Source organism: Pantherophis guttatus, chromosome 3 (assembly GCF_059756535.1).
Source record: "Pantherophis guttatus breed Tessera chromosome 3, ASM5975653v1, whole genome shotgun sequence".
NCBI lineage: Eukaryota > Metazoa > Chordata > Lepidosauria > Squamata > Colubridae > Pantherophis > Pantherophis guttatus.
In genome coordinates this window covers 179,338,715-179,358,150 of record NC_142065.1, presented here as the reverse complement: position 1 = coordinate 179,358,150, position 19,436 = coordinate 179,338,715, and the positions used below count along the sequence as shown (strand labels likewise).

Here is a 19,436-nt window from a genome sequence, read left to right as displayed (position 1 = left end):
AATTTATAGTGGTATCCAGGCAAGTAAGCATCTGAATGGTCATCCAGCTAGAAATTCACAGAGAGAATGATGCTCTTGGAACTTCAGGTTGGTTTTCTTTCCATAACTCCTGAGCATCAGAGACAAAGAGGCAATTATATTTTTTAAAAAATTATATATTAAAATAGTATGCTTTATGGACTAGAATCTAGATCATATGCTTTGCAGCATACCAAAAAAAAAAAAGTTTAAACTTTTTTAGTTAGACATAGAGTCAAAAATTAATCCATCTTGCTGAATGTTGACCTGGATCAGGCATTCCATCGCTAAGATTTGTTTATGATTCTGCCATCACCCTGGAAGATCAAAAATCTTAGATAGGATTCATTTCCCCAACCCTTAAGATGGTGATGCTATACAGTAGTGATTTTTTAAAAAAAAAAAAAGAACAGCCAATCTGGAGGGCCATTGCTTGGAGAAATCTGTACTAGATAGAATTAAAACCAGAATTTCATTAAAGCACTGTTATTAACAGATTAACATCTGCTGCTTGCAATTACTGCAAGTTCAAATCTCACCAGGCTCAAGGTTGACTCAGCCTTCCATCCTTTCAAAGGTAGGTGAAATGAGGACCCAGTTTGTGGGGGCAATAAGCTGACTTTGTATAAATATACAAAAATATGAAGGCTATTGCTTAACGCATTGTAAACCGCCCTGAGTCTCCGGAGAAGGGCGGCATATAAATTAAAGCAAAAAAAAAAAAAAAAAGATGGGTTTCTCTGCTGATTTGTCCTAAGATAATAATGGATCATGAGACTAGGTGTTCCACCAGATATCAAAACTGACCCCCGGGATCCTTGATTAAGGGAACAAGTTGGTAAACAGGACAATGTACCTGGAGTTTGACAAGTTCTTCAAGAAGAGCTAACAAAAGTCAACTGAATTTCTAAAAATACAGGAACATACTTTAGGAGCTTCATATTTCATACCATCAAGCAGTTATACTCAGAGCAACATAAAACTGCTTGTATGAAAAGGTTGTGATCATTTGGCTGTGCTTGCCTGCAACTCCAGATCCAGACCACTTGGAGATGCCATCATCTCATCACCATCATTTAGATCAAATAACGCCAACAAAAATGCAAACTATGATTTGCACAAGAAGAAAAACGGCCAAGATTCACATTGAGCAACTTATTTTCCAAGATTAAAATACTCTCTTGCTCATTTGAACTGTTTCAGTTGGTTTTGTAATTTGCTTGGTACACCTGAATTTGTCAACTAACAAAATGAGGCAGTTTCTTGTGATTATGAGATCCCATATCCTCCCCAAGTCCTCTTTCCCCCTATGAATACAAACTGTTACACAACCATTAATAGTTAAGGCAAAGTTTCTCAACCTTGGCAACTTTAAGATATGTGGACTTCAACTCCCAGAATCTCTGGGTCCTCAAATCTTAAAAGTTGCCAAGGTGAGAAATACTGAGCAAGATACAAGACTTAAAAACAGTTAGACTGGCCTATCCCACAAAAATTTGCTGTGAAGATAAGAATGGGAGAGTTCATGGAATTTGAGCTTCTCTGAGAAGAGGTGAAATAACAATGTAAATAAGAAATGAGACCACCACCTGTTTAAGCTACAAATTGCTGTCATCTGGGCAGTAAAAAAATGCAGCTCTGAATGCAGTTTCAGCAGGCAGTGTTTTGCGAAGCATTTACACATTGTATGATAGTCATAGTTTATAGGGAAAGGAACAGGTTCTTTTTCACAGTAAAGAGACATAAAGCATAATCTGTGAAACGCAGTGACTAGGTTTGTAACAATCCCCTCATGATTCATCTACAAAGCAAAGCTATATAAAAAAAGGAGCTAAGCCTGCCTTCTCCTTCAAATATGTCAGGACTACAACTCCCAGAATTCCAAATACTGGCTAAGAGGCAAGGCATTAAGGATCCCAACACAGTGCAAAGATCACTTTGGTGGAGACCTATTTAAGCATGGCTTATAGTAAAACAAGTATACACTGGGGAGATTTGGGTATTAGTGGTTGTGTTACCATCTCTAAAAGCTTGAAATCCAGTTTGATTCTATATGAAGGTCTAGCTACATCGGTGCAGTTGCCTAATTTTATTTAAGCAGGCTGCTGAGTAAGGCTGAGTTCAATAAAAGCATTAAGGAAAAATGATGTAACTTAATCAGATATTAAACTTGTTACAGTAAGGGAAGCTTAATAATATGATACTTTGTGATCCCCAAAAGGACTTTCCATAAAGACTCTAATAAAGTTGTTTTTAAAAGCTCCCTTTTTAAAAATCACCTCTGGTGCCTATATTCAGAGTGCCAAAGTCAAACGGACAGTATCTGACTACGGACAAAATACATTTGATTGCAACAGAGCCTTTTACTTGAGTGCAAGGTATATTTTACACACGAGTTACTTATATTAGCAACAGAGCCAGTTTAGTGCAGCAAGTAAGGTGCTAAAGTAGAGATAGCCGTCGCTTGGGCAGGCAAGCTGCACAGAGAACTTGGGGGCCGTCTCATCCCAACCCACCCTTGCAGGGCTGTTGTTGAGGGGAAAAGATGAGATGAGAGCTGCTATAGGCACCCTATCTGAAAGTTGTACAAAATAAAGGGAGGTTATAAATCAACTCATAAACAAAGAAGTTCCCAACATGTGCCTTCTGCAAGCAAGGAGCTATCATCGTTCAATTCTCTATAGATCCCCCCCCCCAAACCCCCAGGATGACCAGACTTTAGTAAGATGTCAGATGCACGGAAGATTGAAGCATCGGAGGAACTTCAAAGCCATTTATTCGCCCTTTCCGAACCTGCCTCACCCACTCCGGAGGTTTTGCATAACAGTTCCCCAATTTCCTAGAAATTAAGGAAGACCCTTCCGACTTAAGGGTAGGAAGTTAATTTTCGGAGGCTCCGGGCAGCAACCTCGGAATTTCCCCATGTTAAAAGAACTCTCTGGCTTCCAACCGCTTCTAATACCCACTTCTAGAGTGCATCCAAAATCGGTCTTTTTTTTTTTTCTCCGGAGGGGAGCGAAAACCTAGCTATTAACTCCCGATGCTCGCAGTCCTCCTAAACAGGCGTTTCCGTTGCACTCTCTTCTAAATCAACCAAATTCAAAGAAATGGAGCCAGTTAGGGATTCTCACAACTCAGCTACGCGGGCGGTTCGGTTTAGACGAGTGCGGCTTTCATACAACTCAGCGGACTCAAAATGTAGTTTCTTTGGGACATAATATTGCTGTGCCATCGTTAGTCAGGTTGTACTGCTTAAAGGCTCTGTGAACCTAGCCATTTGTGACCTACTTACAAACCGTAGTTCAGGCACACTAACCAAGCTTATGTCCTGGATATTTGGCTAGCTTCTCCAAGGTTTTTCAGATATTCTCTACCGAGTTGGTTCACATTACCAGCCAAAATATAAATTACTTGTTTTTTAGTTTAATGTTTTATGAACTAAATCAATTCGGTTTATTCCATAAAAGTGGTGGCTTAAAGTATTGTGTGAACTGATGTAACTAGCAATATAGGTGTTGGAGGAGGACCAGACTGATTGTGTTAAATCACTGGCGACACCTGGCAACCAGATTTTCTCTCCCACAATCTGCCCTTAACCTGGTATTTAAGGTCTTGAGCCAGATTTAACTGGCCTCCCCTCACAGCTGCTGGGAGAAATGGATCAGCCCCTTATTCCCAGTCCCACAGAGGGCTATGGGGGAGAGGGGAATCTGGAGAAGGGAGTGTTATGCAAGTTGAGTTGGAAGAAGAGGAAGAAAGAGGAAGCATAATTTGAATACCTCAAAAGATAGCTAACCTTCTCAAGTGACCTATTGAGTTTTGAAGTTCCAGGTATTCTGGAAACAGTTTAACATGTCTACTGTAGATACATTTTTTAAAATGTAGCTATTCTGTTAGTTGCCCTGTATATGCATTAATGTAACATTAATTCCTTAATGTTAAATTCCTCTTGACAGCATGCCTTGTGTATAATGCCCCAGTGTAACCTGAATGTCTTTTTAAAAATGTCTCTCTTTGAGACAAGTTAGTATGATGAAGCAAAAACAGTTCAGTGGAGTCTGCATTTGAATATATAAGCATATATGCATAGTACCTATGGAAAACTTTGTAAGGTAGTTTTGAAGTATATTTTGTTGTATTTCTTGTATTTGTAAAAGCAACACAGTCTGATCAAATAATGTATATACTGAGTGAGAGTAAATAATGTAAGAATTACTTTGGTGGAAAACTATGCCCTTAATTTTAAAATGCTATTCTAATATACAAACTTTGCCGGGAATATATCCAATAGAACTCAATAGGATTTTTCTTCTGAACCTTTCTGCATAAGGCTGTTAACGAATAGAATTAAATGGTCCGAAGGTGATTCTTACAACTTCCCAGTTAATGAAAGTCTTTTATTTCTCCCCTGCCTTCACACATTTTTTCATCTTTTCACCCGGTCGTCCTTAAATAGTCCTAGATCAAGGTTTGATTGGTCTCTAACCCGAACTCTTGAGGGAAGCTCAGATTTAATATTTCATCGACACCCCGCCCGTCCCCAGCGCCAATGGGGCTATCGTATCTTCAGCCCGGTTTCTCCCGGGGGATTGTCTTCTCGGTGGACAGAACTCCTTTCCGCCGATTCTTATTACTCGGCTGTGGGAATCAGAAACACGAGCGTTCTCTCCCCCACGCACCCCCTTTCGCGACCAACACTATTAAATCAAAAGAAAGCTGATCCAGTTGCCTTTAGAGAACCATTTGATCTAGACACGTCATCGTGGGTTTTTCTCCCTTTTTCTGATTCGTCAACGGAGGGTCAACGTTAAGAGGAAATTTCTGTTCGGAGGGGGAAAGAATGCGATTTTTTCTGGCCGGCTCATTTTCAGTTAAGAGACAGGAGAGAAAGGCGGTTGACATTAAGTCAACGCTTCTGCAGGACTATGCTTCGCATCGAGGCAGAAAATGGACGGTTTCATTTTGATACCGCCAATTGTGTGAACTCCCGCGTGGCTCGCGGACCAACCTGGTTTATGTTTTGGGTACGAGGCATTGGGGGCTTAGCCAACTATGGTTTGGGAAATGGTAACGAGCTTTAAACGAACCCGAAACTTCGGAAATGCACAGCCTTTCTCTTCTGGATGGATTCATTCTTTTCGTTAAGGTTCACTTGATATCGATTGGAGGCGTTTCGGGGAGTGCGGCTGTGGATACCGTTCCTTCCTCCCTCCCTTCCCACCCTTTTCTCATGGCCAACGTTTATTCAAGCGTTTTACACATTCCAAGCACGAAGGAGGATCTCGGGAGGAACTGGTTTTGTAATCAAAAGAAGTATACAAATACAACATTAATACAAATTTTCCACATCGCTAGGCAAGTTTTTTTTTTTTAAAGTAGTGAACAAATGGTTAGATGGACAATCACAGTCCTGCTTTCCTAAGGAAGCGCCAAGACGAATCCTTGGAGGAAGGACGCAACTCGGAGCGATCCATTTCGACAGAAGCACTTTTGGATATTTTCGAAATTAATCCCCTTTCTCTGATTTCCGACTAACTCGTCAAAGGCTCTCGGCCGGAGGAGACTTTTTACGAAACGATTCGAGGGCCGGGAAAGGGGGGGGGCGAGGGGGAAACCGCGAGTCCCACCCAAAGGACCCCCGCCGAAACCCGCGGCGTTGCGAAGGCGACCGCTTTTCTCCCTCAATAGAAAACCCCACAGGTGGAATCCTGAGACTCTCGCGGGGTCGGCTTCGCAGGTTTTCCTATTTTGTTTCAGGGGAGCCCGTAGCGCATTATCTCAATGCAAGGGAAGCCCGAAGGAAAACGGGAGCGGCTCCCAGCGCTCTCCCCTTCCAATTCGGCCCATTCGTTTAGCCCTTGCCTATAAATCACGTTTCGCTCGGCTTCCAATGCCAAAAGCTGGCAGCCGTCTTACTTGTCTCCTCCCGCTCTCTTTTTAGGGCCCCTTGACCGGAAAATCGGACGAGTTTATTTGCGCTGCAGAACTTCCGACGAACACCGGGTGACTACAAAGAGTGGCCGGAAGGCGTCTCTTTGCTGCCACCAGACGGTCGTCCGGAGTTCACGTAGCAGAAAGTGGCTTGTGGGGCTTTCCAAGCTTCTGCAAGGGGAGGCTCAGCCGGAAGCTATAAGGCCGACTCGGCTTAGTGGGTTTAGCCTCTCCGAAACTGCGAAGCTTGGGCGCAGCGGAAGGTTCAGGAAGGAGGAGCAGGTAGCTGCCTTTCTCGGGACTGAGAAATTAAGTAGCATCACACCTGGTGTGACACCTATCTTGGCTGGGACCCCACCGCTTGTAAGCTCCCCGTGGGATAATCGTCCAGGAACTAGAATCGCTACAGAACGACTTTTAATTCGGGCTCTGCCCCAGGGAGGAGACTTAACTTTATACAAGGAATTGCTGCACCATTCCTCACCTTTGTCTCCTACAGCAATATTCGAGTTCACGGGTATCCGCACGATGTGGTCGAAAAACGTAAAATGGCGGCTCACGAAGTTGAGATTGAAACTCCTCCCTTATTTTTGTGCCGCCATCTTGACTTTTTTGACCACCCTGTGGGTTTCTGCACTTTGAGGGCGTCGTAATTTCCCATAACTGTTCCCGACCGGGTGGGGCTCCCACATTCCGAGTGGGCGGGAAGCCCATCGAGTAAACCGGGCATTGTTTCCAGACCAGTTCCGTTTGACGTCGAGTCGGTCAGACTTTAGGTTAACCAGTGCCTGAAGGAAGCCACGCACTAAGTAGGGTCACTACACATTTTGAGTGCGCGGTTTTGTGCAAACACAGCTTGGATGTTTAGGGTCTGTTCTGTGCTTCTAGCACTTTCACCCTCCTGACTCCTTCGCTTTCACCAGACTGAGTCCGTTTATGGTTCACGGTGACCGAAGAGTCTACATTATTTGTGGAAACCACGATTTACCTCGATAAACCCGTCGGATGAAAGCAGGAGGAGCCGAGCCGAGCGACACGTGCCCTCCGCCAGCAGCAGGTAGCTGCGGGAAACGGTGCCCTGGGACCGCAGGCCCAAGAGAAGGGCAGGAGCGATAGGTGGGCCTGCGGAAGGCGCATTAGTCGCCCACGCAAAGATCGCGGTTCCCCCTCGGCTGCAGCCGCTGATTATGCCGAGAGGCCGGCGAAAGAAGCACCGCGCTCCCGGTAGCAAGACGAGGGAGTCGTCGAGGTGAGCCGCTGCCCTTCCTTGGGAAGGCAGCCTTCGAAGCCACGCCGTCACCTTCCAGAAGACGAGAAGCATCGGCCAAAGAAACTCTGGTCCCGCCCTGTCTATCGGCCACCGGGCTTGGCGGACCACGTCGGCTGGATGAATCAAGCCGGCTTAGAGTGGCCCAAGAAACAGAAGTGGGAGCTTGAGGGTCGCTCCGGTCCCCCGCTCTCCTCCCTCGAGCGCTGCCAAAGAGCCACCCGCGTCTGAACAGGCGGTGGATTACAGGCTCAACTCTGCAGGTGGAGGCGCTGCGTCTCCCCCGAGCCTCCGCCTTTTGCTTTGGGTCTGCCCGTTACGGGAGGGGTTTGAGGGATCCCCGAAGAAACACGGGCTGCCTGTTAAGGACGGCGATCCCCAAACAAGAGACCGCAGTTCCCCAGCCAGCAAAATGTGTCCTCTAGGACCCGCGTAGGCAAAGCAGCTCTCCTGCAGCTGAGCAGAAGGAAAAACGTGGTTTATTGTAGCGGGAAACTACGTTAGGCCTCTCGTTTTCTGAATTAGGCGCTTTCTGTGTTTCGTATGGAAGGCGACCTGTTCTCTGCCCCACTTTCTGCAGCTCTCGTCCACCAACGTTTGCCGGCACGATTGTCCTCGCGGCCGCCTTCCCTCGGGAGAGGCTTCTTGTAGCAGCTGAGAGAACACGTGCGAACGTGTGTTCTGCACTGCAGAAAAGCCGGTGAAATAAATAAAGCTTCTAATGGTCTTTAAGGCACGGTCTTCTGCCTGCAATTCTCATTCAGTAACAACGCATCTTACTTTCGAGGAGGCAGGAATTGGATTGCATTGGAAGGTCCCAAAATCGTTTCCGGAAAATGTATTTTCAAACCATTTCCAATTAAGCCGCCATCTAGGCAAATTTACTCGGAAGTAAATTGTGTCACAGCTTGGTTCAAACAAGTACACAGGGAAATACGGCTTTAAGGGGAAAAAAGGTAGCTCGGTCACGGACCTCCACCCCCACATCCGAGAAACACGTTTGCAGTGCAATCCCATCCAATTTACTAATTTAGTAAATCGTATTGTGTTGGGGATTATTCACTGTCGGTTTCATCATTAAAGCGCCACCAAGTTCTTATTCGTACTTCTAGAAATGTATTTTTAAGAGCCCTGTAATTACAAAGTTAGAAAGAATTCAGAAAAGAATTAAGCCGATCGAAGGATACAAATCTTCCCAAAACTAACCGAGGCTGCAGTCCAACATCCCTTTCCCAAGGAATAAAATCCATATGTGTGTGTGTGTACAAACACGTAAACGCGACTGTATAGCATACTACCCAAATTATTTTTTCCTCCTGGGGAAAATGGGAAAATTCGGCTTTCTTGGATTAAAGTCCTGCACCCATGTACCTGACGCTAAGCACCTCTGAAAGGGAAGGAAGCGAGAAGGGTTGTCGATTTTTAGGGCTTTTCAGGGATGGCGAACAGGAGTCCTATAAAACCTATTGCCGCCCATCCTGTCTTTTCATCGCTCCAGGTGCGTTTCCCAGTGATACGAGAGAGACAGAAATTGCACCGGCCTCTATATTTCTCTCTCAAAAGCATCAATATAACGGGCGGGAGATCAGAATTGGCCTCCCCGGAGCTTTTCTCGCTCTCCTGCCCTCCCCGTGAAGGGCAATACAGAGCCCAACAATCTCAGTCAATACGGCCAACGACGGCAGGGTTGAGCGTTGTAGCCTAATTCATCTGAAGGACACCAAGGGACAGGAAAAGGGGACGGCTGCGCTTCCCCTCCCGCACGGGGCCTCCGAGCTTGAGGGCCATTGGATCGGCAGCCGAGCTTCTGAAGAAAGTTCGGGAACGTTCCGGCTTGAGCTGCCCCCCCTCCCCTCCCTTAAAGAGAAGTGCGCGGGAGGCGGGGTGACTCCCACCGAGGAGACAGTGGGCACGCGCCACCCGAGGCCGGCTCCCCAGCGCTGAGGTACCCCCGGCTCTTCCGCCAGACAGGTTGGGCCGACACTTCGGCTTCTGGGCGGGGATTACGGGTCTTAGCTGCCCCTCCCCGAAGCGCGCTGCCTCAACTCTGCCTCAACTCTGCCTTTTCTCCGCCTCACAGGTGCCGCGTCTTTTCCAGACGGGCGCGCAGCGATGGCTTCTTCGTTGGCTGGGACCGCGCCCTCCAAAGAGGCCGCCGTTGCCGTGGGCGCCGGCGGCGAGTCCATGTTGATGCTGTTCCACAGCTGTCCCGCCAGTGCCGCTTCCTTTGCCCCCGCTCTGCACCCGCCGCTGTTCTTCGACACGCTTTCGCCGACGGTCGTCTTCCAGTCGCCGGCGTCAGCTGCCGGGGGCCTGAGCCCGGGCTCGTCTCCGCTGCCGCCTTTCCCCTTCCAGCGGCTCCCCGCCACTTACCTGGGGCCGCCCCCGCTGCCACCTCCGCCGCCCACCCTTCCTCTTCTCCGGCCGCCGCCGCTGGCCCGGCCTGTGCCAGTGCTGCCCGCGCCCTTCGCCGGGAAGAGAGCCTCGCCCAGAAAGAGGAGCAGCCTCGAAGGGACGCCGGACGCTGAGCAGCGCCCGCCCAGCTACCGCTTCACAGCCCAGGAGCTCCACGCCGTCCTCTACGGCGCCCTGCCCGGCGGGAGGCAGCCGCGCGCCCTCTCGGCAGGTGGGCCCCAGTCCGGGTAAGGGAGGCGGCTGAGCCGGCGCTTTCCCTCCGCTTTCTCGCTGCGGGTCTTGCGGGCAATTCCGCCCAGTCTCGACCCCGAAAGCCTCGCTTCTTTCTGCTTTGGGCGAGTTTGAAAGAGAGGCGCCTTTGCTCAGATCGCCCTCGATGCTCCCTCAATTGGATCGCGTGTGGCTTGAATGGGGGGGGGGGGAGAGAGAGAGAAAACTTCTCATTCTCAGAAGGGAAGGGACTGGCGCATTTCTTTAAGCTTTAGCCCCGCTAAGCCAAACCGCTCAGGAAGTTTCTTCTGATATTTAGGTCTCTTGATCAGCCGGGCTGAATGAAGCCCAAGGAAAGGTGCCCTGGATCGCGAGGGAGGAAGCGGGCGGAAATTCTGCTAGGAGGGTGGTTGGAAACAGCTTTTCTTCTAGTAAGAGGCTGCTTTCTCCTGACTCTGGATCCCTTCCTCGAAAAGCTGAGCAAACCTTTGGTCTGGTGCCTAAAGAGTTCTCGAACCTGCCTTGATCTTGGTTGATAATTTTTTTTTTTTGTTCCAGTTAGTTGTCTGATTCCTGGCAAAAGCAAGCATCGATTCAAAGCATCAAGGATACTGGTTGGCAGGAGAACTAATATATCGGGCAGCAGCACAGACCCTTTTTCTACAGCAGGAAGGATGTTAAAAAGGGAGGAGGAGGAGGAGAGTGAAATGGTTTAAGAAGAACTGTGTACTTTGATGCGTTTAGGGGTGGAATAACTAAATACCTGAAGTGCCCCTTTATTTTAAAAACTATGTTAAAAATCAGTAGTCTATGTTGAGAATACAGCAACTATTAATGGCCCTAGATATAATTACATTGATCTCATTGCTCTAGCATTTTATGTTGACTGCGCATTGATGTTTTTGTTAACAAAACATTGGGTGGGAATTTAATGAAACATTTCATTATTTTCATTAAATATTTTCAAGATAAAAATGGCCCCAAATGGGCTTATCTAACTTGTCACTTCCAGATCCATTGGTTCACAACTCTCCTGATTCCCAACCAGGATGGTGTAATAGAGTTTTAGAATGTTTTTCTGAATGGTGCCTTACCCTCTTTGCATGGATCCGCTTCTTTGCAAGACTCAGAGTTTCTCCTTGTAGAAAAAACACAGTTCAGTGGCAACTTGAACCACTTTGCTCTGTGATTCATCTCATAGGCATTTCAACAGAGGTAGTTAAAGTGGACATATGGTAGTTGATGCATATCTGGTGGACCTACTGCTCTCTTTATATTATAGCAATTTGTGGCAACTTATTTTGATTCTAGTTTAGCAGAGTATTCAATTTGAGCACATTTACTTTATTCTTGCTTCTTAAAAGCCCAGTCGACTGTATCTCTGCTTTTCTTTCAGGAGATACTGACAGTCAACCTCCACTGTTGGATAGATCAACCCTACAACTTCCCAAAGGTAAGTACATTTTTGTTCATTTGGGAAGGATGGTTGCTGTCTGTCACTGAATTCTTTATTGATAACATTTTTACTTTGACTTTATTAACCAACTCGGTTTTTTCCCTTCAGGTCTGACTGTGTTGCAGACTGTATTTATCGATGGCCCACAGTTGGGTATCTTCTGCACAGAAACCATTCTTAAGGGTATTCGGTTTGGTCCTTTCCAAGGCAAAGTGGTCAACACTAGCGAGATTAAAACTTATGATGACAATTCTTTGATGTGGGAGGTACTTGAAATTACACCTTCTGCCTTAGAACAGTTGAAAGTTGGTAGGGTTTGAGGGGGGAAGAGAAACAATGTACATCCCACTCCCATGTCTGCTATGCATGGTACAGCTTGCAAGGTTAGATACCAGCCTCTCCATCCCTGAATTTATTGATTAAAAAAAAGTCCCGAAGGAATTTTTCCAAGAAAACATATATAATTACATTCACCTTCTAAGTCTGAACATCAAAGGTTCAGTCATCTCTTCTGCTTTTTCTCAAATCAACCATTCAATTGTCTGGGTGTTAAAGGTGGTTCAAGGTTAGGTAACAAAGTGTGTGAAAGCCTTGCACAAGAAATACCCAGATGTTTACATGCCTTAAACATGTATATTTGTTTTGCAGATTTTTGAAGATGGCCAATTGAGTCATTTCATTGACGGCAGAGGTTCTTCTGGAAACTGGATGTCATTAGTGAACTGTGCCCGCTTCCCAGAGGAGCAAAACCTGACAGCCCTTCAGTGCCAAGGCCAGATCTATTATGAGAGCTGCAAAGAAATTACACCTGGCCAAGAACTGCTGGTCTGGTATGGTGATTGTTACTCACAGTTTCTTGGCATCCCTATCAGCCTCAAAGGAACATCAGAAGAAAAGCGAACTCCACAACATAGTGAAGGTCAGTTTGCAAATCTTTCCCCTCTGAATATCAGTTAAACTGCAAACAATTAGTCATCTTTTGACCCTTACATGTTATGAGAGCCTACTCCCACAAATCTTTCAGGGAATTGTGCAAACACAAATAAAAAAAGCCTGTAGTTGGAACAAATCATCATTAAGTTCACTATGGGTAGCATGCGATACAAGCAAGCAATATGTCGATTTGGCCAGCGTTCTCCCATAGGCTAATGGTTCAAAGCAAGGATCCTTCTTTCTAGGAAAACTAGAGGTGTTCAGTTGGGTCTCAGTGTTGAGACACAAATACAGTTCTTGATCGCTGGAGGAGGTTAATGTTCTTCAAAGGGGTACAGTAGCTATACTTAGTTCCTAGAGACAAAAACATATAAAGTGAGCATTAAAAGTGAATTAAGTCATAGAATATATTTTCAGAAAGGGAAGCTGGTTTTCAGTTAAAATACTGGCAACCTCACTAATGCAGTTGTAAGAGATCTGTATGTTTTCATTTAGCCTTTACCTAGTCTGGGTGTCGGCAACCTGCGGATCCAAAGCAGCATGCATCTCTTTGACCCCACTCCTGTGGCTCCCTGCCAACCCAGTTGCACGACCTGCTCTCAGCCCAGACCCACTGGCCCAACCCAGCAGCCGACACCAACATCGCTAACATGAGGGCTGGCGGGATGGGAATGGAATCATGAAGAAGAATATGATGGAAAGGGGGATAGGCCTGCAGCTGAGGAGCGAGAACAAGCCGTAGTGGTGAAGATGATCCTTCTTTTCATGTTGTGGGGACGGGAGGTTGCTGTTGCGGGGCCAGGAGGTTGTGCACGAGTAAGGATACCCTCAAGCGAGCGGCCAGCTTGGCCAAAGCGCAACAAACGTATGCGGAACAACTTTGACCAGCTGATGGGCAGGTGTCTTTGGCGAGGGTGATCCAGCTTTGTCCAAGCCTGATCCCCGGGGTGGGCGTGCAAGGTTAGCAGCGCCAGCCCCCTTTTCCCATTACCCTGAGCTTCTTACTCCTTCAGCTGGCAATAAGCTAGAGGAGTAAAGAAGCTCAGGGAGCGGGAAAAGTGGGCTGGCCCGAAGAATCTCACATGCCTACCCCAAGGATCAGGCTCGGAGAAAGCCAGAGCACCCTCGCCAAAGACATTCGCCCATCAGGTGGTCAACCCACACAAATTTGCTGCGCTTTGGCCGAGCCTGGCCACTTGCGGAGGATATCTCCACTCATGCACGAGGAAGAGAGAGAGAGAGAAATGAGAAAATGATGGAGGGAGAGAATGAGAGAGGAAAAAAGAAATGGGAGAGAGGGAGACGGGGAAAGAAATGAGAGAGCTGGAGGGAGAGAATGAGAAGGAAACAAATGAGAAGTAAGAAAAAGAAAGAAAAAAAACATGAGGGAGAGAAAGATAGAAATGAGAAAGAAAAGGAGAGAAAAAAATGAGAAAATGATGGGAGAGAATGAGAGGAAAAAGAAACGAGAGGGAGAGAGACGAGAGAGCTGGAGGGAGAGAATGAGAGAGGAAAAAGGGAAACGGAGAGAAAGAAAGAAAAAGAGGGAGAGGAAAAAGAAAAATAGAAATGGGGAGAGAGAGACCCATTTCCCACAGAAAACACTGGGAGCCACAAAATCTGGGTAGGCGTGGCTGGGGGATGACATGTGACTGGGTGGGAGTGATGTTGAGTTGGCCACACCCATCCAGGTTTTGTGGCTCCTGGTATTTTGTTTTCTGTGGGAAACGGGTCCAAATGGCTTTTTAAGGTTGCAGACCCCTGACCTAGTCATTTCCTTTGTTATACAGAACAACTTCCTTCCAAAAGTGCTTTTTAAAGAGGCAACTGGACTTCCTTATTTTTCTTTGAAGACCTTTCACTCCTCATCCAAGAAGCTTCTTCAGGCTCTGAATAAAAGCTGAAGAAGCGTCTTGGATGAGAAGCGAAAGGTCTTCAAAGAAAAACGAGAAAGTCCAGTTGCCTCTTGAAAACCTTTGGGACAGCCATGACCTGGATGACTGAGAATCTCCATAGACAAAACAACTTTGTATTTTACTTGCCTTCTGATTGCTGCCCATGTCTTTTGCTATAACTTGTCTTTAGGTCCTCAGGGTAATTTTTCCTCCTTTCTTTGTAGAATCTGTGAAGGGTTATGAATGCGGGCGGTGTGAAAAAGTCTTTGCCTACAGATACTACCGGGACAAACATCTGAAGTACACACGGTGTGTGGACCAAGGGAACAGAAAATTCCCATGCCATCTTTGCAACCGATCTTTTGAAAAACGGGACCGTCTGAGGATCCACATTCTCCATGTTCATGAGAAGCATAGACCTCATAAAGTAAGGCATTCAGTATCTTTATGTTATTCTACTAGAATCTCTGGGGAGTCCTCCATGATTTACAACAGTGGAAGCAGCAGGGATGAGGAGAGTGGTGTTAAGCATAATTAGAGTGTCATCTCATTTCAATTGCTCAGGACTTGGCTTTTGGGACAGGCATTTATTTCTCCATTAGCATAAGACAAAGGAGAGAGATAGTATCTCTGTTCTGATTATTTTTCGGTTGGAATTCTCCTCAAGAAGCAGTCTGCACAATCTTATTTGGAATTAAAATCTAATACCATGAAATTTATTTCAGACTAAATATGGTTCTAGGCTTCTAATTTGATGGCTTGAATGCAAACTTTTTCTTGTCTTTATTTGTAATCTTACGTTATGCTTTCAAAGAATTGAAAAGGTTTTTATCACAAGTCATGCTTTCTCTAGTATTTTAGTAGCTGATAAGTACGTGTATGTGAGTAGTAGCCTTCTAAATTTTGGTCATCATTTTATTGATGGAGACCAAGTGAAGAATGTTGGGGACTCTCTTGCTGGTTTGTGCTACAGCTTCAGCACCTTGTCTGGTTTCAGCCAGGATTCCTGAACATCACCAGACTGGGCTGCAAAAATCAAGAAACTTATTGATGGCAGAAATCTCCATCCGGTTATCTAGTGGTTATTCTGCCCAAAGATGTACAATCAGCATACAGATGATATCACTCCTCATGGTGACAGGTGGTCTCCTCCAGAGGTTTCATATAGATGTTGAACAGGAATAGAGAAAATACCAACTCTTGAGGGATCCTGAAAAGCAGAGGTCAGATTTGTCAGCCCACATCAGCACCGAGAACAGCCTCAGAGAAAGGAAGTGAACCAGGACAAGACAGTGCCGTCTAATCCCTGGAACCATTCCAGAAGAATAGCATGGATGATAGTATCAAAAACTGCTGAAAGAGTGAGAATAGACAGACTCTCTACCACCATCTCGCTCCAGTCAAAGATCATCAAAAAGCATAACCAATGCCTTTTCCATCCAATATCCATGCCTGAATCCCAAGTGAAAGGGATTCATCCAGGATCATTTGGAACTGCAGCGCAACCACTTTCTCAAATGGGAAGGTTGGAGTAGGATGAAAATTATCTATATAAGTGGGATCAAGCAATGGCATTTTAGGAAGGGGGAGAATCATAGCCACCATAAAGGACTGAAGCACCACCACCTCTCCCAGAAAATCATTTATCACCACCAGCAACCACTTGTGCATCATCTCCTGGGATGCCTTAGCCCAGGGGTATCAAACTCACAGCGTCACAGGCAGCGTCACATAGTGTATTGCAGCTTCCTCCCCTTCGCTAAAATTGATGTGGGTGTGGCCAGTGCATGACACATCCAGCCTGCCATGGGTTTGACAGCTTTGCCTTAGCCTGTTAGGAGCACAATGCAAATGAACTAAGCCACTAAAATGATTTCTTCATTTTTAAAAGCATGTTTATTTCCAAAAATTGAGGCTTTAAAAGAAATTAAGTAGATTAGATATTTAATATTCTGATAGATTTTCAATAATTCAAGCTGTCTGACCACTTATACACAAATAAGTGTGTATACTGTCTGACCAAGCAGAAAATAAGTGCAATATTTTTAAATATTATTTTAATGATTTCTGAGAACTTCCTATTGAGATAGCTAGAAAGAAATTTTTTATTTCATGCTACAGAAGCTTAAGTAAGACTGTTATACTAGTTTTTCTGTGAAATATATGATTCCAATTCAAAATAGTTGAAAGTAAGTGCAGTTTAATTCATTGGTGTATACATTTGAGGAGACATGCTTAGGATATGAGCTGCCTTTCAAAACTATTTTGCCAACAGGAGATCAGATTGTCTGAAAACAAAACCTGTCTATGTTTTTTTGAAATATATGAATTATGTGTGCATCTGACAGAGAATATACACCATGACATTGCACATATGCACCATAATACATAGTTTCTAAAATTAATCTTATAATTTAAATGATTAGTTTGCTTGTCTTACTATAATTTTTAAATACATATGAAGACAGTTTGAATTTAAGACAGCAATTACATAAATACTTAGAAGTTTCACTGTATTTAGTGCATCCCCTTATATATATAGCAGCACAGAAATTAAATATTTTCTTAATAAGTTGAGCAGGTAATAGACTGGAAATAAACCAAAATTGGGCAGGGAGAAAAGAAAAGGTAGATCATCTTATCACAGAAAAAGACATTGTTTTTTTGTATTTTATGGCAATTAAGTATCCCAGATAAATAAAGAATGCTAGAATAATTATCGAGGGCATTCGGAATATAATTCAGAAGTATCTCGTGGGAAACAGCTGTTTATATTTCTAAAAGTAGTGTAGTTAAAAACTAGAGCTGTGTGCCAGGTATTAATGTGCATGATTTGGAGAAAGACAGTTATGTTCCTTGGGAATGTCTGCGGCATGTGCATCAGACCGATGAAAATGGTGTTGCAGTGTTAACTCTACTCCTATTGGGGTGTTGCTTGCATGCTCCAAAGGGATAGAGTAGCTACACCTTTTTTTCAAATTCTGAAGTCCCCAAAAGATGGTTTGCTTCCAGGATATCTGAAGCACTTCTTCCAAATAATTTTTGAAAAGTTCAGAGCTTCACATGTATATTGTTATGCAGTGACAAACTGCTTTAATGTGTGGTAATTCACCTGCATGAAATGAATGTTTGCAAATTTCTATGCCCTACCAGAATCAGATCTAACTGCTTCTGCCATTACAGAATGATTAGATATTTTTTTCTCATTTTAGTGCTCTGTGTGTGGTAAAAGTTTCTCTCAGTCCTCTAGTCTAAACAAGCACACGAGGGTGCATTCTGGAGAACGACCATATAAGTGTGTATACTGCAACAAGGTGAGGAGATGTTTCTTGCAATTCTCTTGCAATGTTTCAATTTTTCATAAATTGGAATATTTGGTCCCCTCATTAGCCATTTGGGTCATCTTTCACTAGAATGCTGTACTTGTGGAACCATTATGATTTTGCCCTACCAGCTGCTTTTCTTCTGTTTGTAGAAAAGATGCTATATCTAAACTATTGGATTTAGGAGCAGTTTTCACTCATAAGCATGAGATTAATTCATAACTGCAGTTATGAATACTGCAGTTACTGAGACTGGCCCTGATGGATTACAAAGATTTCATGTTTCTGGCATTCTGTTTCTGGGGTCTTAATTACTTTCTCATCCATTCCCTTGCTCTCTGCAGGCCTTTACCGCCTCCAGCATCCTACGTACTCACATCCGTCAACATTCAGGAGAGAAGCCCTTCAAGTGTAAGCACTGTGGTAAAGTGTTCGCTTCACATGCTGCCCATGACAGTCATGTGCGACGCACGCACAGTTCTAAAGACAAAGGATCTAAATGTACTCTGTGTGATAAAATATTCCTAGAGGCAGAAGAATTTCGCTTCCATATGAAATTCCACAAAACTCTTTAGTCAGCAAAGTAATGGTTGGGCCCATCTCTGCCTACCTGTGATGTTATATACATTTTAATATTGTGCTGCATTCACAGATAGGCAGAATGAGCTGGTCAAAATGCAGGACATTATGACCTCTGCTGTTTCAATCAATATATGGCCTTGTCTGCCAACCATTAATAAAGATATTGCTGCAACTTAGATTTCAGGGTTTTTTTTATTGTGGCCATCATGGTTGTCTTTTATGTGTCCTGGGAAATAATGACTGTGACTCTTAGCAATAGTAACCTAAACTGGAGATGGGCATATGTAACTAAGACTTCATTTTGTCAGACAATGTCTATCCCACCCAGTGAAGTTTCTATTGATTTTTTTCTACATGATTATTTCTCTGATTATTTCTCATCTTCGGCTTTTAGTTTTTGTTTAGACCTGCCTATTACCTGAGTAGCCTGTATATTCTAAGGACAAAAGATTGATTTAAAGTAACTTCTGGATTTTATATTCATGATGCAAATAGAAACCATTATCGACACAAGGGAAGACCTACTTTTAAAGTCTGCACCTTCTTCCACAATTTCATCCTTTTTAATTGATTTTGCAGACCTTATAAACAAAATCCATTAACTTAATTTTTTCCCCCTTAGCCTGTTTTCTAAAGCAGGCTAGATTTGGTTTAGCAGGTACTAAACCGGGCATTGTTTTGGTTTAGCAGGTACTAAATCAGGCATTGTGACTTTAAAACATAGTGTATGATTCATATCCGTTATAAAGCTGGTTGTGGTTTGTTCTATATTGATTAAACTTAGCATAATGGAAAAACTCAGTCTTCATGTGGATTTGGAGACTATCAAAAGTAGCATGGTATATGTATATAGTATATAGTATAAGAAAAGAAACACAATACTCCCATTGATGTATATAGGACTATTGTACCTTGGTTGCAAAAGTTTGAAGAATTCTCTGATACAGGCAATCCTTCAGTTACATTCAGAATTGGGACCAGAATTCCGATCACTAACTGATGGGGTCATAATACACAATATCACATGACTGCATCACTTTGCTATGGCAATCCTGTCACATCCTGTTAACTGAATTCCACCAGTCATTACCTGAGGATCCATCCCAATTCAAGCCTTTCTGGGCTTGGTCCCTCCAACTCCCTCTACTGCCTGTTCTCCCCATCTCTGCTCTTTTGGCAACCCTGCACCTGCCTTGCGGCGAGGGGAGCAGCCTTAGAACTGTGTGTCTGTGACTTCTTGGCATACCACAGCAGCCACCATTGGAAGCCACAGCCACCACAGCCCAGCAATGTGGTGCAAAGGGACTTAAAGGTGCATCACCCCTCTAAGGCTCCAAGAAGCCCCTGAGGCACAATGCAGTGCAAAACCCTTTGCAACCCAGCCTGGCCAAGCTGCAATCTCCCTA

General features: G+C 44.5%; 1 protein-coding gene across 1 annotated transcript; it reads left to right on the top strand.

The window, feature by feature from the left end:
* The first annotated feature begins 9,328 nt into the window (after positions 1–9,328).
* PRDM14 (PR/SET domain 14) lies at positions 9,329–18,254 on the top strand. The gene is made up of 7 exons (XM_087890757.1): positions 9,329–9,812; positions 11,238–11,294; positions 11,406–11,563; positions 11,946–12,216; positions 14,350–14,552; positions 17,338–17,439; positions 17,793–18,254. Exons 1-7 carry the CDS (start codon positions 9,329–9,331, stop codon positions 18,021–18,023), a joined length of 1,506 nt encoding a protein of 501 aa, XP_087746883.1. The 3' UTR covers positions 18,024–18,254.
* Positions 18,255–19,436: the final 1,182 nt, after the last annotated feature.

Bases quoted from the DNA above. Each gene is read 5' to 3' on its own strand.
- PRDM14 (XM_087890757.1), top strand. From the start codon at position 9,329: ATGGCTTCTTCGTTGGCTGGGACCGCGCCCTCCAAAGAGGCCGCCGTT. The intron at 11,564-11,945 runs GTACTTGAAATT...TTTGTTTTGCAG, and splicing joins ACAATTCTTTGATGTGGGAG to ATTTTTGAAGATGGCCAATT. The intron at 12,217-14,349 runs GTCAGTTTGCAA...CTTTCTTTGTAG, and splicing joins AACTCCACAACATAGTGAAG to AATCTGTGAAGGGTTATGAA.